Source organism: Sinocyclocheilus anshuiensis, unplaced genomic scaffold, assembly GCF_001515605.1.
Source record: "Sinocyclocheilus anshuiensis isolate Anshui unplaced genomic scaffold, SAMN03320099.WGS_v1.1 scaffold529, whole genome shotgun sequence".
In the NCBI taxonomy this organism is placed as follows: Eukaryota; Metazoa; Chordata; class Actinopteri; order Cypriniformes; family Cyprinidae; genus Sinocyclocheilus; species Sinocyclocheilus anshuiensis.
In genome coordinates this window covers 724,128-749,259 of record NW_015540872.1, presented here as the reverse complement: position 1 = coordinate 749,259, position 25,132 = coordinate 724,128, and the positions used below count along the sequence as shown (strand labels likewise).

Sequence of the window (25,132 nt, the reverse complement as noted above, 5' to 3'; positions counted from 1 at the left end):
GAGTCAGGAAGGCTTGAACAATCTGACTACATGTAGAATACATTTCACAATCACAGAACGGAAAGGGAAAGTTCAACCTAAGATGAACATTCTCTCGTCCTTCCAAACATGCATGACATACTTTCTTCGGCAAAACACAAAAGGAGATATTTTGAAATGTTTTGTAAAAATAATGAAAAGCCATGGGGCCTAAAACAACAACAGACCCTAGTGACTTTCATTCTGGCATGTGGTCAAAGACAAATAAGAAGGAAAAAGAAGAAGAAATCGTTTTTCCCCTATTCAATATGACTGTATTATAATAATAATAATAATAATAATAATAATAATTGAAAATAGTATTTTTACTAGTGCTGTCAAACGATTAATTGCGATTAATCGCATCCAAAATTTAAGTTTTTGTTTGCATAATATATGTGTTCTGTGTATATTTATTATGTATATATAAATACACACACATACAGTATATATTTTGAAAATATTTACATGCCTATATTTATATTCATATAATTTATATTTTAAAAAATATTTAATATATAAACATAACATTTTTCTGAAATATAGACATGCATGTGTATGTATTTATATATACATAATAAATATACACAGCACACATACATATATTATGTAAACAAAAACTTTTATTTTGGATGCGATTAATCATGATTAATCGTTTGACAGCACTCAATTTTACTATAATATTGAAATTATAAACATTAAATTAATATAGAAATACATTACTGTTGTACTGTAAAATAACAACAGTACAAAAAAAACAACAAAAAAAATTGTGTTCCGCAGACAAAAGGTTTCGGTTTGGAACAGTTTTGGAACAAATGAGGCTAAGTCAATGATTTTTCATTTTTAGGTGAACTATCCCTTTAAAAAAAAAAAATTATCAAACCCATACATGCCAAGAAGCCTTACGATGCAAATAAAAAAGACATCTTGACCAAACAATAAGTTGGCAAACTGACTTCACTGCTGACAAAATTGGCATAATGTTAGAGGCTATCTACGTACACATCTGCGAGTACATTATTGTTTTAATGCATGTCAAAACAAGCTCGTCAACCTCACACACGGAACTCTGCAACTGAGTTTTGTCATTATAAAGGTGGTCTCAACTCACACAAATCTTCACTTATGTACAATCGCAACTTAGTATATGGAAGTAAAAACAGATATGGCACGACACACACACACACAAAGCTTCAGAACATCATCTCAATCTAGATCTCGTGACTAAAAGTCGTCTGCAATCTCAATGGTGTTTCGTTTAGTCTTTCCATCTCAGCAAACGTACAAATGTCACAAGTCAAGAGAAAAAAATCCTTCAAAATACAAAAAAAAAAGGAACTGTGTGTGTGTTTTATAGCATATTTGTAAGAAGCGATGTTTAGTGTTGGGGCACGATTACCATATTCTAGGTCACACTGATGTCAGTACTCTAGCTGAAGGTAGAATGGTGAGTTCGATCAAGATTTTGTCAGTTTGGTTCTTCTAGTAGTGAAGTCCTAGAGGCACAAATGCCCCTGATAAGGCTATGAGAGAGACTGCTGTTTTGAAGACATGCACATGTAGAAAGGCAGCGAATTCATCCGCACAGGACATGATGTCAGAAGGCAGGGTGGGGGGCAGGGACCGGTGACAGCAGCTGGGTGAGTGGCGGCAGTGAAAGGCCAATTAGACAATCACACAATGGCAGCCGCTCTTATCCTTCTCTTTGCGCGTGGGCTCCGGCGAGGGTGGGCACTCTTGCTCCTGGAACTTCCTGTGAGAGGATGTGACAATCAGTCAAAACATGTTGCACATTTAGTGTACAAATCTCTGAGCTCAAATTAAGATTACATGTCATACGAGACATTTGGCTTCCAACTGAATTTATTTTAATGTATTTAGTTATTTTTAACTGAAACTATTAAGAATTGTTTTCGGTAACTGAAATAAGGCTAAAATAAAATGTAAATATAAAGTCTAAAAAAAAAGAACTTATATTAGAAATGTTAATTAGAAATGTTAAAAATGAGAAATGTTACCTTTAGAAATACAATAAATCAGTTTAAGCTGAAATTCTAAAATTACTAAAAATTTAAGCTAAATAGAAATTGACAAAAGCACATAAAAAATTTACCTAACCTAAAATTTGAAATATAGAACAATAAAGCCAATTTAACACTATAATAGTATATAAATAATACTAAAATAACACTGAACTGAAAACAGTTCAGCCATATATTGTCATATTGTCAATCTGTTCAGTGCGGCTGCATTTTTTGTTTCAATTTTTTTATTTATTTTTTTTATGAAAAACCCAGATGCAGTGTATAAAAGGTAAGGATATTATATCCCACAATGCAAGACATTTTTACTCTTAAAATTGGATACAGTAGACACCAATAGCTCTATTAATTATGCAACAATGACAACATTGTAGCATACTATTGTTTGAAATGTTTATAATTTCTTAATGTTTACAGATTTGCATACATCCAAAACGGTACGCAAGTATGCAAGTGCTCCATTCCAACCACAGCCTGCTGTTTGTCTGCTGCCACCATCTGGTGGTACAACAGCAATGTATGACACCAGCTCATGGAAAGCCTGGTCTACATTCATACGGATCTTAGCTGAGGCCTCCATGTATGTGACTTTGAGTTGTCGGGCGAGCTGCTGACCCTCCTCCTGGGTCACCTGAAAAAGAAATCCATCCTTAATTAAAATCCAGCTATGCACTTAATTTTTTCTCCCATCACAGTTTTTATTTTCTGTTCGATATTGATTAAAACAATGTGTCTCATAAGGTGCCTTTCATACAAGTAAAAACAATTGATGCAGTCAATTTACAACAGGCTGACGTTTTCTGTTCTGACACTAGGTGGCAGTGTAACACAATCCGAGTGTCTATCTATGCACTCAGTAACCCCATATCTTTTATTACCATCTCTCTCTCTCAGACACACACACTCTGTGATATTTTTCAGCCTTTCAGTTCACTGATTGTCAGGATTGAATTTCATCCACATGTAATTACTGTGACACTGTGCTCTTGAGTTCTGTATATATGTGTGCAGTATGTACACGTGTCATTTTACAACAGAAACTATATAGACAGAATCTCTGCAATGGATACAACAGACTGCCAAGTCATGCTAAGATTGCAATGCAGACAAAGAGTATTAAAATGTTCATATCAATACTCATTCAGTGCAGCTCTCTGAAATTGCAGTACTTGAAGTGATTCATGCCACTCACTTGTCTCTGTTGCTCAAGATCAGCTTTGTTACCCACTAGAATCATGGGAAATTCATCCCGGTCCTTCACTCTCAAAATCTGTCGTTGGAACTTGTAGATCTCTTCAAAGCTGAGGAAAACAAGATGATGCATAGCCATTAAAAAGGTCCAAGCAGCTTGAAACTAGCAATGCATTTTCTCTCAGACACACACTCACACACACAAATACAAACATGAAAACGTTATCCTTTCTTTGTTATGCTGATAAATATATGTTTGTGGAAACCTTAATGCATTTTCTTCAGGATCCATTGATGAATAAAAAAATCAGAACAGCATTTATTTAAATTATTCTTTTGTAACAATGTTAAAGTCTTTACTATCATTTCTGATAAATATAATGCATTCTTACTGAATAGAAATGAAAACATTTTTAAAAAATCATACTGACCCCAAACGTATATATAGTGGTTCAACATTTTCTTCACATAATATAAAATAGTGAAAGAAATGTAATTTGTTCATTTTAAAGAAACTGAAATTTCAGTCAAAACATTTGAAAAAATGCAGGTTATTAAGGTTTCACTATATGAAACTAAATTAAATTAAATATGGCAGCGGCTATTTAAAATAGCATATTTTCTTAGTGACACATGCTATTTACACTAAGTGCAAATAGCTATAGATTCTATTTACACTATGTTAAAACCGCAGGATTTTCTGCTATTTATACTACTTATTGCAAATAGTGGCAATATAACCTCAGTATTGTAGTACATTATAAAACAGTATGCAATAACAATGTAATGAGTGTAAATTGTCATTTTAATTCAAATTATTAAATGGATGCTACCTTATTGGGGACTATAAAGCCCTCCCTACACCTACCCTAACCCTCCTCGATACGTTATTTTCAACTTTTCAGTTATTTCCTTCATTTTTATTGAAAATAAATGCCTTTCCGATGAACTATGAGATTTGCAAAGGGAGAAAAAAAAAGGTTGGCAAAAGGCGGATTCAACCTCGGGTCGATCACGTTAAAAATGACTATGGCACACGCTTTACCATCTATGCCACTGGAGCTGTTGTTAGGTGATCGTCTTTTGTAGTGTTGACTAGCCCAATCACACATTGGTGAGCAGAGTTAGTGTAAATAGCCTCTGCCAACAAGGCGGCCTATTTGCACTTAGTGTAAATAGACACTCCGATTAAATATACTTTTCAAAGTTAAGACAAAAACTCTGTGGAAACTTTGTGGAAAATACTATAAATAACTATACTAGTGGTTTTTCTGCTAAGACACCTGGTGTGTCAACTTGAGGGAAACTAATAACAAAACAAAAAAAAACAAAAAACTCCTTATAATTGGCCGATAACCCATATGGGTCCCAATATATCAGGCATCCCTAGTGAGGACGTTTTCAGAAATTATTAAATAAAAGCACACGCATACACCCACAAAGCAGAGCTCCACCTCTCCACAAAACCTAAATGGAATGCAAGCCCACCCTTCCAGCTGATGAGCAGCTATCTCTGTTTTGGGCCACAGAACTGCATTACAGTACACAGGATGACATAAGGTCACTCAGTTCTCATGCCGTTGCTATAAACTTTCCAGTAACGCTGTAAGATGGCTAGAAGCTGTATTACGGAGAACAGTGTGTGGAAGCTGGGGAGGGAAGGACACTCATATGAGGTCTCTGTTGATTCTAACAGTATGAGTCGCCTAAATGTCATGCAGGAGGAGGAAATGCTTGTCATGGACTCTGGAGAGATTGAGAGAGTGTGTTCAGAGAGGCCTGCGCCATCGGCTCCGAGCGGGGTAATGTAAACGAAGGAAGGAAAGACTGTTTACTGCATAAACACAAAGTGGGAAAGACTCTAAGAGGGCACAAACCGGCTGATCACACTCCTCATTCCTCGAGGACACACACTGCAACGTGTGTGAGATCTGTTTATTTGCATGTGCTGGGTTTCACCGAGACAAAACCTTGGGCGTAAATTAGCACGCTTCTAATTTGACAGTTACAGAAAATGTAAATGTGTGCAAAGGGGAGGGACATTAATACAACTGGAATGACAAAAACAGAATGAAAGTGAAACTGAGACAGACAATGTAGGGGAAAGGGGAAGAAAGAGAGAAAGTTGAGAGAAAACGTGAGTGGAACGTTGCTCACCTTCCCCGGTCAGTGACAGAGAAGACAAGAAGGAAGCCCTCCCCTGTCCTCATGTATTGTTCTCTCATGGCTCCAAACTCTTCCTGTCCTGCTGTATCCAGGACTAACAAACACAGAACAGCCATGTTAGTCACCCACAGACAGACTGCACATCAGCACTATGGGTTTGATTAGAACTGTATCTAAATTAAATAAATGATTATTTTCTATTATATTCAGGTTTCTTTATTTATAGGCCTAACAGGAGTTGTGTTGTGTATCTATGGCAACAGTTAGGCTTAATAAGTGTATTTACAGGTTAACAGGTGTGACTCAAACGGCAGATTGAATAACGTCTGTATGAACACGTGACAGAAGTCGGCTCCCTTCTTGAGTAATGCTTGAAATCACAGGCTCCTTTTGTGTTTTTTTTAGTGATCAGATCACATTAAAGTGGCATGAAATGAAAATTCGCCGTATCCATTTTTTTTAATGCATGTTATTGAACTTATTTTGAACAATGCATGTTTTGTTTTTGACATTTTGTTTGACCTCATTATTTTTAATCAGAATTACATAACTTGATTTTCCAGTAAAACGACAGACTTCTCTTTTGTGACATACGCTGGACTTCTCCAATCACTCATTTTGCCTAAACCCCACTTTTGCATGCTCACATTCCCGTCTCTGTATTTGAGTGCAATGCCCACATCCAAAAATCCCATCAACAACCGATGGATAGAACTAAGTCCCTGCCCTACTTTTTTATCATCTTTTGCATTCAGTTGTACATCACAATACGGAAGAAAAGATCACATTCTGCTGTGGGACTGTATCTTTTCGACTCGAAGGCCCTCTGCTGTCTAACACAATATTCAAATGACTGTATGTTCTTTAAGAACTGTATGTTCTCCAATAAAAACCATAGTTTTTTGGCAGGAAAGTGTTTTTTTTAGCATTTTAATTTAGATTACACTTAGATTAAGTTGATATAACAATTATTATAATATTCAATAATAGTATTATTATAATATTCAATTATAAAATTATTATTGTCCCTTGGAAGTTTGAAGCTGGTACTGTCATCCTGGTTGAACCACTGCTTTAAAGAAAGTCATAAAGATATGAAAAATGTCAAGGTGAGTAAACAATGACAGAATTTTCATGGTTGGTAAACTAAGTCTTTAAAGGGATAGTTCACCCAAAAATGAAAATTCTGTCATTAATTACTTACCCTCATGTCATTCCAAACATGTAAGACCTTCGTTCATCTTCAGAACACAAATTAAGATATTTAAATGAAATCCGAGAGTTTTCTGACCCTGCATAGACAGCAACACAACTACCACTCACAAAAAGTATTCTCATAGCTTCATAAAATTACGGTTGAACCAGTGATGTCACATGGACTATTTTAATGATGTCCTTACTACGTTTCTGGGCCTTGAACGTGGTAGTTGCATTGCTGTCTATGCAGGGTCAGAAAGCTCTCGGATTTAATTTAAATATCTTAATTTGTGTTCTGATGATGAACGAAGGTCTTGCGTGTTTGGAACGATGAGGGTGTGTAATTAATGACAGAATTTTCATTTTTTGGTGAACTATCCCTTTAAGTTATGCAATTTTCCGCCTAGAAAATGTTTTCAATTTAAAGCATTTCAAGAGTTTTTTTTTTGTTTTTTTTTTACCAGCCATGTATAATATGTATGCTGGAGTAAGTAGTCATTTAGTAGATGCTTTTGTCCAAAGTGATATTACAGTACATTTATTATAACCCCGCCTGCACAAGTATGCATAATGCATAGAATAATAACAAAATGCACCAGTTCCTCTGTAATTTATCTGATCTCTATGATGCATTATAAAATCATAAAGTGCTTCATCTTTGCTGCCGGTTAGCAGTATGTTGTTTCCCTACATCCTGTGCGATTTGTTTGACAATCAGACTCCTTCATCCATCAGCGGCATACTTACTGTCCAGCCGTGCAGGCCTCTCGTCAATCACACACTGCTTTGTGTAGGAGTCTTCAATCGTAGGGTCATAGTCAGTGACGAAGTATGACTAAACAAAAAAAGAGAGAGAAATATAAACAAGAAAGGTCAGTATTACATCAGATTTAAAAAAAAAAAAAAGCTGTATAAGGAGATGGGAAGGCATCAAGACACATTCATATTCAATATATGAGAGATCCTGTCTACTAAAATGCTTTAATCTCTTTGGATTTTGATAGAATCGATGTCTCCTTGACAGCTTACAAAATCCCAGAATCCTGTGTATGTGGTTTGATGGATAGCAGAAATGAATAAACATGGCATTTGACAAAGCAGCTAAAAGACTTTTATTTAGAAATGTCAATATTTTGACTCAATTTTTACCAGGCAATTAGCATTGTAGTCTCTAAATATTTGCTTGTTTATATCTAAAGCTCACTTGAATTCATTTTAGATCATTAGATGTGATGTTAACCAGCCTGTCTGACACCAGTTTCATTTTTGAGGAACCTTCATACACAAACATCATAAAAAACAACATTTACTTCAGCTTTGAGGGATCTACATGCATAAAGAGCATTTGTTTTGAAAGCTAGGCTAAATGAGGGCTTAGACTCATAACACAACCCAACAGAAAAACTGTTCCGTCTCTTCTGAAAAATAAAAAAAGAGGTCCACCCTTGTGTGTATGGTCAAAACATGCCCTGACTTCATGTCAACATTATCTGAGTGGCCCTCCGTTTGGGGTTGATAATTATGGTTAATTAACCGCAAACTTTTCTGTTTCCACAGGCTATGTTTCTATGCTAATCTGAACACGGTATCAGTTTGTAGGAGAAGGGGGAGTTCTAAGGAGGCATTTTTCACATTTTTCCCATGTTTTGTGTGCCTCTCCTCCCAGGAGGCTGTTTAAGTGACGACAGCTGAACATTATGTTCAGGCTTGTCTCTGTGTCAACTGAACACACGCTCATGCTCACACAAACACACAATGCCTAAGCAGTAGCTTCCTATTATGAGTTTGACTTATTGATGTTTCTGTAACCACTGGTTGAGTAAACCGTTTTTAGCAACGAAACGAGAAGCACTCCAAAAATGAGAGTAGGGTTAAGCTTTGTTCTCTTTTCTGCATCAACCATTCACTAAGAATGGAATACAAGCCTACACTGGAAAACCAGTACCAGTTAAATATGTCTTATGATCTTTAAAAGCTCACAAGCTGTTTACATTAAATGCTTAAAATATTTGTTGAGAAATATGACTTTTGTACAAAAAAAATTATGCATAATTATAATTCAGAATTCACATGTACTTCATATTTCAAAGTGTTAATGATTTTAATGTTATTCTAAAAAGTATAAAATAGTAATAGTAAAGAATGAGTAAGTGTGTCCAAACTTTTGTCTGGTGGTACTTCCACACTACCACTCAAAAAGTTTGGGCTCAGTAAGATTTTTGTTTTTTAGCTTTTGGTGCTCACCAGGGCTGAATTTATTTGATTAAAATATCATAAAACAGTAATATTGTGAAATATTATTAAAATTTTTATACATAGTTATTTCTGTGATGGCAAAGCATTACTCCAGCCTTCAGTGTCACATGATCCTTCCAAAATCATTTTAACATGCTGATTTGGAAAGGAAAATAAGGAAAGGACGTGACGTGTGGCCAAGTATGGTGTCACATACTTGGAATTTGTGCTCTGCATTTAACCCATCCATGTGCACACACACACCGTGAACACACACCCAGAGCAGTGGGCAGCCAATGCTGCGGCACCCGGGGAGCAACTGGGGGTTCGTTGCCTTGCTCAAGGGTCTCACCTCAGTCGTGGTATTGAGGGTGACAAGAGCGCTGGATATTCACTCCCCCCACCTACAATCCCTGTCGGACCTGAGACTCGAACCAGCGACCTTCGGGTTACAAGTCCGACTCTCTATCCATTAGGCCACGACTGCTGCTTTATAGTTTTTCAGTATACTTTGCTAAACAGACAGTTCAAAATCAATTCAATTTAATGCATCCTTGCTGAATAACCTGAGACTCGAACCAGCGACCTTCGGGTTACAAGTCCGACTCTCTATCCATTAGGCCACGACTGCTGCTTTATAGTTTTTCAGTATACTTTGCACAGTTCACAGTTCAAAATCAATTCAATTTAATGCATCCTTGCTGAATAAAAGTATACATTTCTTAAAAAAAAAAAAAAACGAACTGGCCACTTAAAACAAGCAGAAAAAGCTGCTTAATAAAGCAGATAATTTACACTTAATATTCAGGGTATATTCTCTAAAAGTGTTATGTAATTTTGCCTCTCAGCTAAATGAATCTAATTTTTAAGTTGCCGTAAAGAATTGTAGAATTCAAAAAATAATATTTTTTTCCAAAACGTTTTCCTAAATACTCTCTGCTGTCTTAAACTTCTCAAAAAATAAAAAAACACAGGAATTCCCAGCCCAAATTCATGCCAAGATTGCTGACTGGCTCATGCAGGCTTGTGGTCAGATTTTTTGGCCATCACAGAGACAGTGATATCACAAGACATCTATTTTCAGTGATAACTGTCAGGTGATACTGACAATTTTCCTGTGTGCTGATCCAAAATAAGCTTTAAACAGAATCAGATTATTTGCAGCATACAGCTATTTTTAAAGCGAAGGCAAAGGACATTTGCAAACGTTTCTGAAAGTGAGTAAATGAAGCATGCATGTTAGCGCTTGTGCGTTGACATGAAGAAGTCTGTAAACCCTCGCTCTTTTTTCTTGACATCAGTCATCCTTTCACACAGTGGCTCCTCTGTATGCACTGCATGCAAGACTCCATCGCGTCCACTTTCCACTGTTCAATAATTCATCAGCAGTGCTGTATATGCAGTCAACTTCATCGCTCACTCGTCGCAGTGGGGATACAGGCAGAATGAGGTGAAAGAGAGCAATACAGATGGACAGACAGAGAGAAAATACTTGCTGCTAATTCCAACAAACACAAAATATTTTAAGCACTGCACCTTCCATTGAAGTCATGTGAACAAAAGAACAAGGCACCTGATTTCGTGATAATGCTACAACCTATTGAGAGTGAAAGTCACACTTTAGTTTGATGAGTAAGTGAGAAAGAGAGTTAAAAAACATCAGTCTGCACGTGATCAGTCCAAACCTTTAGTCATGATTCAACATGGGAGCTCACACATTCCACAGTTTCCTGCACAGCAACACCTCTCAAACCGACAGCATGTCACTGTGCTCATCATGACCACACACACACACGCACGTTTGTTTCTGTGAATTGTGGGGACTTTCAATAGACTTCTATTATTTTTATACTGACCAAACGATATTTTCTATCCCCTAACCCTAAACCTACCCCTTACAGTAAACCTGTTTGCATTGTTACACTTTCAGATAAACATCATTTACTATTTGTAATCATTTTTTTCCCTCGTGGAGACTGCAGGCCGGTCCCCACAATGTCAAAAAAATTTCAGGTTTTACTATCCTTGTGGTGACATTTGGTCCCCTCAATGTAGCATAAACAAGTACACACACACACACTTACATACACCCCGTTTAAACGTTTGGGATCAGTTTCATTTTTTAAACGTTTTTCTTCTGCTCACAAAAGCTGCATTTTTGGGATCAGAAATATAGTAAAAGTGGTAATATTGTGAAATATTATTACCATAAAATATCAGTTTACTATTTTAATATATATACAATAGGGCTGGAGATTTAATGATTTAATTAGATTACGGTGAAAAATAACACGTTACAATTATTAATGCATTTAACGCACTTGCCCCGCCCCAGACCTGCGTGGGTCATCTGACATTTCATACAGTTGATTGATGACAAATATGAGGCAGGGCAACAACTCACTGCGTGATGGAGCCTGGAGGACATAGTTGGAATGTCCCTAAAATTCAAGATATGGGGCAAAAAAAAGCCCCCGTTTGAGTTTTTGTCTCATATTTACATCATATAGTTAAGCAATATCCCACGAGCAATAAGTGCAATATCACACGAGTGCAAATGTGATACTGATCTTATACAACAGTTCAATAAATAAGAAGTTAATATTGTGTTATTTTAGACACAATGTTGTCTGTTTTGCTCAATTTTGCCAACGAAAATATAAAGACAAAGCAGAACTGTTCGTCTCCGAGCAACACGCAGCTGCATTTCATTTCTTAATGCACGTTTTGAACGAATTGGGAGAACCATTAGGATCATTGGATTTGAAGTGGCAATGCCCGGACCAATCGGTTTATGACATCAAAAGCATGCAGAGTCGTCTGCTCTCTAATCGCTTTCGTGGTACTTTGATGTCACACACCGTTCGATCTGATGGTGATGATCCGCTTCAAGTTGAACAAGCCTAATGATTCTATGGACCATTCATAAAGAGAACCGTTTACTTCACTCCTGAATGAATCAGCCATTTGAACGAATCAAATGAATGAATAAATGACTCGATGACTTAATCATTAAGACATTTACCACCACCTACTGGCAGTTTTAGTTTATTATTTAGAGGATCATTTCATTGATGATTTCATTCATCATATCATATTTCCATAGTAATAATAATAATAATCAAAATATTAAAAGTAGTAGTTCACCCACCCAAAAATGATGATTTTGTCATCATTTACTCACCCTCATGGTCCAAAAGAGTATATGTAATAAATTTTATGTTGAATCAAACAAAATATTTCTTGCTGAAGCTACTTTTTGTAATGTCTGTTTGATGCTTTACACAACAAAGACTTTAAATTATCTTTTGGGAGTAATTTCGATCTGATGGTGATGATCCGCTTCAAGTTGAACAAGCCTAATGATTCTATGGACCATTCATAAAGAGAACCGTTTACTTCACTCCTGAATGAATCAGCCATTTGAACGAATCAAATGAATGAATAAATGACTCGATGACTTAATCATTAAGACATTTACCACCACCTACTGGCAGTTTTAGTTTATTATTTAGAGTATCATTTCATTGATGATTTCATTCATCATATCATATTTCCATAGTAATAATAATAATAATAAAAATATTAAAAGTAGTAGTTCACCCACCCAAAAATGATGATTTTGTCATCATTTACTCACCCTCATGGTCCAAAAGAGTATATGTAATAAATTTTATGTTGAATCAAACAAAATATTTCTTGCTGAAGCTACTTTTTGTAATGTCTGTTTGATGCTTTACACAACAATGACTTTAAATTATCTTTTGGGAGTAGTTTCTCAGCCAAATTTGATATGCGATGAATTTGCGATGAATTCGATTAATTAATCGCCACGTCATGTAATTAATTAGATTAAAAATTTTAATCGCTTACCAGCCCTAATATAAAAATGTACTTTAATCCTGTGACGGCAAAGCTGAATATTCAGCAGCCATTACTTTAGTCTTCTGTGTCACGTGATCCTTCTGAAATCATTGATTTGGTGCTCAAGAAGCATGTCATATTATTACCAATGTTGAAAGCAGGTGAGCTGCTTAAATACTTTTATACTTGTTACATTGTGATACTTTTTTGCAGATTTAGTTTTCTTTAATTTTATCAGTTTTAATGCATCCTTGCTGAATAAACGTTTTAATTTATTTAAAAAAAAATCATTTTGACCCCAAAATTTGAATGGTATAGTTATTTAAATGAGGACATACCATAAACTTATATACACAATTAAATTAATTTAAAATTCATTTTATTTTTATTCTAATGTTTTTATTTCATTTTTCATAAATATTTTCCAGAATATCAATACGTTCCTAATTTATAACATTTAATTTATTACATTTGTTATCTGCAACAATAGCTCAAAACACCCAAAATATAAAAAACACTTTTACTTTATTTAATTATTTATATATTTTTTTAAGTCGCTTGATCGTCACCAAAAGAAGGTTGTCATATTTAATCAACTTCTAGGGACAATATTGTAGCCAAAGAATAGCTAAGTAAACCAAAACACATAATCTGCTTTGGTTGTAAGGCAGGTGTAGAGGGTCTGTGGTTGAACAAAGCCTGCATTTCAAAGTCAAACAGTAGCTGTGGGTAGTTGTTTAGTAATGCCCACCTGTACACATAGCCGACCCGATGCCCACCTGTCCTACCTTTGCTCTGTGTGACAGCACGTCCCAGTTGACCTTCATCAGACGTATGAATGACCAGAACTAATGGCTAACTCTAACAGTGGGGGGTCCATCTGCTTTGGCCCTCACACAAACTCTCCCACAGAGAGTGTTTGTTCTTAGAAAGAACCATCCTAAATGCAAATTACAGCTCTTCCTCTCAACAAATCTACACTCTTAAAAATAAAGGTCCTTTATTTGCATCTATGGTTTCATGAAGAACCTTTACGATCCATGGAACCTTTCCATTGTGCAGAAGTTTTTTTATAGTGGAAAAAGGGTTTTTCAAAGAAGAAACTGTTCCTTTAAGAACCAATCACTGAAATGTTCTTTTGGGAAACCAAAAGTGTTCTTCAATGGCATCAATGTAATATGCAAAAAAGGCTTTTATTTTTTAGAGTGTAGCCCATTCCATTCAGGTGAGCTGTTGTTGTCATGTGAAAAAGAGCCACGCTGTACCAGTGCAGGAGATCCCTGATATAAACACTTCAGTCATCAGTCGTTCAACATTTTTAGGGGGCCTCCAAACTCCCTGAATGCTCTATAAATGCTCTCCGCGCCAAGGCATACCAATTAAAGAGTGCTAGCCAGAGTTTCCAACCGTGTCATACAACTCTCGGCTGCCATAAAGGGTGATCCGAGCCACCTGACGTAAAACATTCTGGGAGAGGAGAGGAAAAGGCCCACCCCAGTGAGTTGAAACCAACAGGGCACCTCCAACGTTTGGCCTAAAGGAAGGAAACTCCACCTACAGGGCCAGCAGCCAGCAAAGTACAGTCCTCTGGGTAGTGATGATTTCACAAAGGAGATATTCCCGTTCCACCCACCCTCCCACCGCACACAAGGACACTCCTTTCCAGTCCAGTCACTTCTCTTTCTTTCTGCTTTTCAACACCCACCTATCCCTCTATCCATTCATGCATCCTCTATCCACCCAGTGAATTCATACCTTTAAACAGTAAGCGCTTGTTTGCCCAGAAAAAAAAGGTCAATGCAAAGAACAGAGCAATACAGCAATACAAGAAATGGGTAACTAAGTGTCTGTAACTGTCTTAGACAATAAAAATGCAAACTTAAAAAAAATGTGTGGGTGCACACCAAACTACACTCCAACTTCACTATTCACCCACTTCCTAACCAAAGACGCCTCCACACACTGATCCATCTGACACATTTGAGATATGAATCACATACTAGGGTTGGGCGATGTCTACAAAATTGGCATTGGATGATGTCTACAGTGAAACATCGTGATGGACGATGACATCGGGGGGCGGGGTGAGGGGGGGGGGGGGGGGTGGGGGTGGAGTTAGGGGGTGTGCCCGAAGCATGAATCCTTATAAGGGAAAACAGATTCCTAACACCGTGTCTACACTGGATGCGAGCAGCGCGGCGCTACTATAGAAAGTCTATAGAACTCATTATAATCAGTGATGCTGTCTACACTGGATGCGGCGCGACTTGACAAATCCCCGACAGTAAACTGCTGGTGCGTTCTATTTATGACGTGCTGACACAAATTTCAAATGATTTTCAACGGTCGCTTTGTCACGTCCAGTCAGTGTAGACAGACTTTAGCTGATGCGGATGCTGTCACGTCCGGTGTAGACACGGTGTAATGGTTGCCTGTTACATTACAGTACATACAATTTAACTTACCACATAAACAGAGTCAGGAGAGATGAGTGAGGACGATGGCGAATGATTTGCAGATCCTCAGCACCACTGACAAACATATAATCTTGTAAAATGTGTTGCAAGTACAGCCGCTCTATAGTATAAACAGAGTACATGCGATCGCGAATCTCGAAAGTGAAAGTGAAACTAAATGCGATCGTGCATTCAAAATCATGATGCCAGTTTCAATACCAGGTATAATAGCGGCTCCCTGATGCCGAAATATATATGTAGTATAATTACCCAATTATATAACTGCGAAGAAAATATTTAAATATATATTTTCCTCCCATCTCGTATTTATTCCCTTTAGGGGTTCCGCCTACATGTCATTTTCTTTCCGAACACGGTATCGGGATGCGGGGTGGGGTGGACAATGGGGTCTATCAGCCATCGGCGATGGATGATGGCATCGTCTATCGGCCAAACCCTATCACATACCGTACATTCACATTATGTAAACTGGCAGGGATCCATACAAACCAAACAAGTGTATCTACTGAGCAACATTAGTGGACATGACTGAAAATAATGAAACAATTAATAGTTTTCAGAAAAAAAATATTAAGCAGCAACTGTTTGATCACCAATAATGGGAAATGTTTCCTGAACACCAAATCTGCATATTCAAATTATTTCTGAAGGATCGACTGGAGTACTGGCTGCTGACAATTCAGCTTTGCCATCACATTACATTTTAAAATATATTAAAATAGAAAAAAGTTATCTTCAGTTGTAATTATATATTACTGTTTTTACTGTATTAATAAATGCAACCTTGGTGGGCATAAACATATACAAATCTCAGTTTCTCACTGCATGTGTGTGTGTGTACACTTATGTATATACGAGTATGTGGAGTAACGGAGTGTGTATTTAGATGACAGGTGTATGGCTCAGAGTCAGATTCAAGGAGACCCTGCTTCGAGTACTGCTTCTTTAATTAAAGCCAGTCTTCTGTTATGCAGCCAGATCACACTTTCCTTTACATTCATCCACCCAAAGTGCCCCTATATATGCTAGGAGTAGAAAATATTAAGTCAATATAAGGTCTTTTCACAACTTAAATACTTGCTTCACATTTTACCCAAGGTTAACAATTAATTCTGGGTATTCATACGCTGACGTTTCACACTGTACATTCCTAAACCCTGGGTGTAGTGGTGCTAATCCTGCTTCTAAATTACAAGCATGAAACGTTCCTTAAACCCAGGGTTAAAAGTCATAAAATCATATACATCAAGGATGTGCAAGATTCAGAATTGAAAAAAGGGCTCATTCAATTCATAAGCTGGAATTTGAACTGAACTGGCCACACCTCACAGGAAGTTGAAGTGGAATTTGAAATGAGATGACTGGAAGAGGAATTTACTCAACTGCATATGGGTCATTCATCCGTGTCAAATCAACCAAATTTCAGAAATTTCCCCGGCAGTTTTGATTTTGCTAATATTTTTTCTGAAGAAAGATAAACATGTATAGTGATGATAGCCCAAATATTAAATGTCATGGATGAATATTTACTAAGTAATCCACTATCTTGTAGAGGGGGGTCAAAATGGCAATTTTCACCTGAGATTCAGAGCCAAATTACAAGGGGTTAAAAATGACTTAAGAAAGACGGCAGCATCACAATGTTATTTTTACACAGAGATTAGTAGGTCTGTTAGCAAAATGTTGTCTTTAGCAATCTTTGTTGCATTATGTGCCAATGGTGGCCATTCAAAAATGGGGAAAGAGCACTTTTTAATTTTTTTCTCCAAAGTTTGCATGCCTGTAACAAAAAGTATTAAAGATATCTTAATGCTGGAGCAGGGTTTCATAACCCTGGGTAAAAAGCGGTGCTAATCCTGCTTCTAAATTACAAGCGTGAAACGTTCCTTAAACCCAGGGTTAAAAGTAGGGTTTAGAACAACAAATACCTGGGGTTAAGTGAAGTGTGAAAAGCCCTATACTGTGTGACATCAGAAGACTTGAAATATAGTGTAGGGTTAAATGGACTCAAATTTTGACATACATTTTAGATTTTTTTTCACTCAGCTGTTTACAATCACTCAAGACAAACTGATGAGGCGGCAAATATCCCATCTTTGTTTAAAAAAAGTTCGTTATAACAAATGTTACTTCTTAGAATATAAGAGACTATAAGACAATATAATATAGAATATTAAGATGTCAAGGTGAGAGAAAAATTACAGTAAAAGGAGATTACATTGTTGTATTCCTCCACTGCATTGACTGTTCAACTTAGACTCCTGTATTACACACCAATGCAGGATTTCCATTTAGTTTTCCATTCAATACAGCTCAATTCAACAGTACATTTGAGAAACACACTCCCATGAGATGGAGCTACTTCTAGGAAGGTTAAAATTAAATTAAAAATGCCAATGCCAACTGGTTTTCATTTTTATGGGCTCTGGGACACAATGAGAGAAGAAGGGACAGATTCATCCTGGAATGTATTCATCACAGTGCAGCTGACTGCTGCAGACAGTGCCAGCTTACAGTCTGAGACCATTTGCTACAGGAAGAACCCTTGTCTTGTAGATAATCATGATGAAAAATAGGATGGTAGAGACAGGAAGGTCAGGGACATGTGACAAATTGCAGTTACGCTAAGTTTTTAATGATTCCCTGAAGCCACTGACCATGTTTGTAGCGCTCTCCTGTACACCGGTCAAGCATATCAATCACGTTGAGCAACCTGTAACCAACAATCTCCTTATTCAACATTTTACCATGACGACCTCTCGACATTCAGAGGTCTTCACATGGCTGACCTCCACACAAGCTAGTAGACGAGCTTGGCCTTTGGCAGCTGTCAGTAATCACAGGCAAATAGCTGTGATGGGAAGGTTAAGATGAAGCAGATGGACTGTGTGGTGCTGGTGTCCACACCGTGCGTTCAGGGCCTCCAACTCCCTCTCTTTCAGTACAGACTGACTAGCACACAAAAGAGCCTCCATTTCCTGGGGAAACTCCTATTTTTCCCATGAGCTCATGCAACAGCCAAAAAGTTCATTCAATAATACAATATGAACAAGAACAAGGAGCGTATAGGGAGTAATTGTTGAAAGAACACAGGGGATCGTATGTTTCTAGCCAGTGCTTTAAATAACGATGTAGTGTATCACAAAGCATAGGTTAAGCAATCATATACATCAAGGATGTGCAAGATTCAGAATTGAAAAATGGGCTCATTCAATTCATAAGCTGGAATTTGAACTGAACTGGCCACACCTCACAGGAAGTTGAAGTGGAATTTGAAATTAGATGACTGGAAGAGGAATTTACTCAACTGCATATGTGGGCCATTCGGTGTCAAATCAACCAAATTTCAGAAATTTCCCCGGCTCAAAGTTTTGATTTTGCTAATATTTTTTCTGAAGAAAGATAAACATGTATAGTGATGATAGCTCAAATATTGAATGTCATGGATGAATATTTACTAAGTAATCCACTATCCGCTCTGAATATCAGGTGAAAATTGCCATTTTGACCCCCCTCTACAAAATAGTGGATTACTCAGTAAATATTCATCCATGACATTTAATATTTTGGCTTTCATCACTATACATGTCTGTCTTTCTTCAGAAAAAATATTAGCAAAATCAAAAATTTGACACGGAATGACCCATATGCAAAAACAGTCCACCAAAGGAGGAGTATGTCTAAATACAAAATATCTGAAAAATATAGGTTAAAAAAGTTTAACTACTTCCTCCTAGATTCTAAAGTGAACATCTGATGGAAACTTTACAATCCCATGAAGCCATAGGAGTGGGGTCTGCAATTCTGCATCCAAAATGTAATTCAAATTCAGGAATTCAATTCTTACTGCTCACATCTTTTGTAAATGGGCTGACGCTCATCTGAAACTTGCAGAACACACTAAACTTTCTGTTGACATCATGTGTTTTAGATAAGCAAATGCATTTCCATCCATTTTCTCATCACATGAACTGCAGCTGGTGGCTAAAAGCTGCAGAATCAAGAAGACACACAACTCTTTATTTCCATATGTAATCAAGGATTCTAGCACATTCATTGATCGTTCCCAGCAGTGGTCTGAGCAAATCATCTGAAACCCCTGGAAACTCCTCAGAGCAGCTGGTGAGGCATGAAAACCTCCATCTGTGGGTGAAGGAATCTACAGGTGTCCTGTTAAAAAGTATAAACTCACATTAAAATCACACAAAACCACATAAACAGACCATGGGGAAATCCAAACCATCAGAGATGTGTGTGTAGTGAGGACACCTGTGAATAGTTTTTGAAGTGGAGCTTCATAAACCTGAAATAGTTCAAATGGATCCTGTTGATGGCCTTGCCAACAAGAGGAGCATCCCTGCAGAGTTTAAAAGAACAGAGAGACTGAGAGAGCTGACCAATAGTTTAGGCCTTCAATCATGTTGCAAAAGATCAGCGTGATCTAAACGCTCTGTTTGAACTCTCCAGGGGGTCCCATAAAGACACACGACCAGCAACTGCCCCACTCAACACACTCAAAGAGCTAATTTCACGCAACTGGCTTTTAATCGGCGGCTGATCGCTCTGCATCATGGCCTATATTTTACCGCAATTTGGGGAACTGGTTTCCAGTTGTGTAACACACTTCCTTGTCACCTGCATAGTTGGCTTTGTTCTAAATTACACCAAACCAAGCAGAAGCACAGCATCACATATTAAAAAGAAACACTCTCAGCCTCCCTGTGAGCTCCAGATCCAGAGTTGAGCCACTAATGCTGCTAGGCTGCCACTGTGGCCTGACTGGCCTCTGATTTTGTTGTTGCGAAGGGAAAAAACAGACTTTTTGTTTCGGTTGGCATCAGACCCTGAATGCTAGGACTACGGTATTCTTTTTTCAGTAGCGTAACAGGCTGACGTGGAGTACCATTCAGCTGGCTGGCCAAGAAAACCAATCAGTCATGGACCACAGTTAAAATTAACTATTTGACCTCATTCATCACAAGTAACTTGGTGACTTCCACTAATGCAGTAAAACTATCTTATGCATGAGCTCATACATCTATTAATTTCCATCTGATGTCTTTAGAGCAGCAGCGAAGCAATTCCATATGGTGGTCTTTCGCTTAAAGTTACTCCTCGCAGATGAACCATACTGAGAAACGTTTACAAACAGAAACTAGATTTTATATTGTAAGGTGTTGTGGGTAGTGGCCAGGGCAAGTCTTTAATGTGTTGCTATGTGGTTTCCTACTGGCCCAAGTCCCATCCCTAAATCTCTATTGCTGTCTGAATTTGCCCCCTATACCTTTATATAGTGCACTATTTGAGGGGATAGCCATTTGTAGCAGTTTCCGAAACCATGCTCTTTGGGAGTCATGCTGAATGAATTACCACATCTTGGCAAAAAACGGCGTACACAACCCTTCCCAGCAAACTCAATGTTCAAAATCGCTCACTTGTTTTCATTCACTCCATTTAAGTGGACTAAACTAATGACAGAATAGTGGAATTTTTTGAAGCAATTTTGGATGCAGCCTATGATATTCTGGCCCCTTTATTAAAAGTACAGTTCACCTAAAAATGAAAATATTGTAATTAGGGGTGTGCCATATCATACCGTCCACGATAATACCGGTATAAATTTTTACATGATAAAAAAAGTGTCATATCGCGATATCAATGATATAGCGACGCGATGGCGGATATACGCTCCCTAGCGCGCACAACAACAGCAGCGCTACGCAGACTGATCGGTGTATGACATCAAAGTATCGCGAGAGCAGTTCTAGAGCATATTCGAGCACACACTCTTACCGTGAAAAATAGGCGAGGCACCTATCTTTATGGGAGCGGTGTGGAGAGCCGCTTCTGGGACGCTTCTGAAACGTGCCGTGGCGCCGCTGGTGTAAACACAAGCATTGACTAGAGTGGCCACGTTGGAGCCATAACGCAAAGTGTAAATTAGGGGTAAATAAGGGGTAAGTCACTATCGCGGTATTTTGACGTCATACACGGATCGGTCTGATTCAAGTCGAACACACAGCTACTGCTGCCACCTTATGACAATAGATTTACACTTCAAATTAGGTAGTTTGTCATCAATGACAGTAGCTCATTGGAAAAGGTTGGAAAATACCCTTCAATTTGTTTGCACTAATAAATGCTGCTGCCTGCCAGCTGCAATCACCAATATAACGTTGTTCCATGTTTTTTTTTTCTATATCGTCATAAATATCGTTATCGCAATTATTCTTGAAATATTGTGATATCATTTTGAGGCTATATCGCCCACCCCTAATTGTAATATTGCAATATTGTAATATTTCCTAAATATTACATTGTGCTTCACCAAAATCAATCGAACGCACATACATGGTAAAAAAAAATAAAAAAATTTGAAACTGTGTTTCAAATTTATGAGAAAATACTATTTCTGTCTTTTTACAATTTCATGTTTAATTCAATGTTTTAATTGTCATTTTTTGTAATTATTTGGGAAATTTACTAGCAATTCTAATTGAACATTGATTCTAAGTAAATTGTACACCTTTTTTTTCTCATATATTTTGCTGACACTCTTGGGTGTACCATGACGCATTCGTGCGATGCTGTACATCGCACGAATGTCTATGTCAGAGCCGGTATTCTGACATAGAACACGGATGCACTGCTTCTTGTTTACAAGCAGAGGAATGCACACGCATGAGTCATGGTTCTCTCGTGAACGCAACACGGAAGAGAATAAATTGTTGAATAAAGTTGTTATTTTTGTTTTCTTTGCACACAAATAGTATTCTTGTAGCTTGATAACATTACAATTGAACCACTGATGTCACATAGACTATTATAACGATGTCCTTACTACCTTTCTGGGCCTTGAACGTTTCAGTTGCATTGCTGTCTATGGAGGGTCAGAAAGCTCTCGGATTTCATAAAAAATATCTTAATTTGTGTTCCGAAGATGAACGAAGGTCTTACAGGTTTGGGACAACATGAGGTTGAGTAATTAATGACAGAAATTTCATTTTTGGGTGAACTAACCCTTTAAAGTGAGGATGTATTGCCATTTTATTTAATTCCCCCAACCAGATATTCATCAAATCCATAATTTTTGGGGTAAACTATTATGGGTAAACTATTATTATAACTCTTCAATGCAGTCCACTGAATCTTTTGACACATTTTATGGTCTTCGGTGAAAGTTACAATTCATATTCATTAACATCCATAGAACAGTGTGGGATGAGTACCACGCCAAAATCTAATACTCAGGGTGAGGAGCAACACTAATATTGATGCTTGCCTTAGCAAGCAGCACTAATTACCAGACCACTTCAGATTCCAGGAAGTGCATGACACAGAGTTGGATGAGGTCATGTGTTAGCATACTGCAGTCATTCAATGCTTGGAATGTGGTACGAGTCAGCCGTGTCAAAAATGACTATCAGCAGCGCGATCAGGCCAAGAGCAGTCACCCTCTCGACCCCCATCTAATCAAACGGCCTTCTTTTATGGTTACTGCTCTTCGGCTCGACGTTAACCACCCACATGGTCAGAATTCCACTACCACCACGGCTTTCTAAGGACAAAAGAGGAATTTTCTGATCAAAAGACCTTCACACAGCTTTCTGGCTACGTAATATTATAATATTTTGGAAGTTAAAAAGAGGCTTGTGCGTTGTTCCAGAAAGACTAACAGAATGAGATCTTTGCTTGGCAGCCAGACAGAAATACAGCACCATTACCGTTTTAGGCCAGCAGTCTCCCAATGCACAGAGAACAGAAATGCTATTAAAGCACCAGACTGCTGCTAATAAATAAGAGCTAATGGCACTACGCACCGACTGTCCTCAAGAGCCCTCCTGTTTTATGAAAGCGAGAAGAGAGCAGTACAATTCATCTCCAGACACCATTTTAACACCCGAGGAGACTGATACAGATCACATTAAATCAAAACGCTCGTCCTTCTCAACAAACATCACTCTATTCTGACAGAGGAATTAGATCTTAATCCTGAAAGAATGTTTTGGTTGCTGAAGATTAGAGGTTACCGCAACCGGAGCTATACGAGTGCAATCTGGGGTCAGGTCCTGCATGCAAAACAAAAATATCAAATGTTTTGTTTGCTTATGCCAAACATTTATCAGACCCACTTGACATGTGTCCTCTTAGGCCAAGTGGTTCTAGTAGGCCACATGCTCTTGGGTCGTGAAGCAGGCTGTGAGACACACGTCCATCACCTGTTGAGGAGCTCTCCGGCCCCCTGCTTTCTATGCAACAGCTGCGCCGCTAATGAACTCAACTCGGCCGTCTAAACTGAACCTGTCTCGCTCGCTGACAACTGGCCTGCCCCTGTGAACTGGACCCCAGGCACCAGCAGACTGAGAAGATCTCCTGCAGTACAACGACACAGATCGGTTGGACTGGATAATGTGTGCTTTAATTGTCTATTTTATTAAATGATTATACAAAAAATATTCTCATTTATTGCTCTACAAAGGCCTTTAGCTGTTCATAGGAAATGGGATTATTAGAATCACTGAGCCTGGATTCCTGAAATCCTCAGTCCCTGTCTACTCCAACAATGTGAATGAATTTCAGGAAACCGTGGCATTGGATTACCGTCACGGTTTGAACTCTAACAGTAAACCGCTAACAGAAAAACTATACACCACAAAATAGGTTTCCATCCGCATATTTGTATGCAAATTTTGGCATACTGCATAAATTTGATAGGTGGAAACACCAAAGTGCAATTCAAATTTCTGAAATGTGAATAAAAAGCATATGCTCACTTGAGGTACAACCTGTTGGTTTAGCAAGAAGATATGCGCATAAACTACAGTTTAAACACATTTACTGAATAAATTCTTAACTGTGCATCAAAAAATTCAACATATCATGTGACTGAGGAATTCACGAACAATTCGCTTAAGAAATCTGCCATCGATCAGTAATTTGAAGAGTGTTTTGTCTATATGTTCTAAATTGCAAGTAATTAATTATAAAAATTAATAAAACGTGACTTAATGTCATCATCTTAAAGGATGTAAAAATCTACAATTTATTACTTATTTACGATTATTATGATTTAATTATTTAAATTATTACGATCACCAAACTGCAATTAAAATGTCTAAAATGTGTATGTTCATAATAATTTTGTAGATAAAAGTTTGTTTGGTAAGACATGCACATAAAATGTGATAGAAACACATTTAGTGAACACATTCACTTTTTTTCAACACGCCTAAATGAAAAAGATCTGCGATAAATTACTAGCAAATATGTAGTTTGTCAAAACATTTTGCAAATAATATACATTTAAAATAAAATCTTGCTTCATTTATTAACATTAAAAGAAACATAAATTAATAATGTGTTACTTAATTTGATAAAAGAGGCCAGTGGTTACAACATCCATGTAGGGATGCAGCGATTAACTGGTTTCGTGATTAACCGCGCTTTAAAACGTCACGGTAAATTAATCGTAAAGGTTCCGCTAAACCGAGTGTTTCTGTTACACGGAACGGAACTGTTGCAGCTTACGCAAAACGAAAACAAAGTTACACTAGCGGTGCACCAGCTTAAAGTGCTGTGCTTATCAGAGACACGGAGGCTACTACATACATTAGATTAACTATGACAGAGGATTAACTATGACAGAGGAACCAAACAGCAAAGCTTTATTTCCACCAGAGAAATGCCTGTCGATAGTGTGGGACCATTTTGGGTACGCCAAGAATGACCAGGGTGTAATTTAAATATTGCTGTAAAAAACTGCTGCTAAAGAGCGAATACATAAGGGATAATGCACGGCTAGCTGTACATTGAACGATTTTAATGCACGACGTGAAGTCAAGAACCTCCTGACGCGAAGCTACAGCTCGTTAGCTCAGCATTCTGCCCGCATCAGATAAGAAAGAGATGAAATAGTGCGGTAAGATCACATTTATTTTA

General features: G+C 37.6%; 1 protein-coding gene across 1 annotated transcript in view; it reads right to left on the bottom strand.

The window, feature by feature from the left end:
* Nucleotides 1-1,382: 1,382 nt before the first annotated feature.
* Nucleotides 1,383-25,132, bottom strand: part of LOC107688170 (ras-related protein R-Ras2-like) — a 43,235-nt gene continuing 19,485 nt past the window's right edge. Inside the window, exons 2-6 of the mRNA XM_016485763.1 lie at nucleotides 7,365-7,452; nucleotides 5,412-5,514; nucleotides 3,256-3,364; nucleotides 2,572-2,694; nucleotides 1,383-1,770 (exon numbers count right to left, since the gene is read on the bottom strand). Coding sequence (XP_016341249.1) covers nucleotides 1,687-1,770; nucleotides 2,572-2,694; nucleotides 3,256-3,364; nucleotides 5,412-5,514; nucleotides 7,365-7,452 — 507 coding nt within the window. The 3' untranslated portion in view covers nucleotides 1,383-1,686. The remainder of the gene's footprint in view (nucleotides 1,771-2,571; nucleotides 2,695-3,255; nucleotides 3,365-5,411; nucleotides 5,515-7,364; nucleotides 7,453-25,132) is intronic.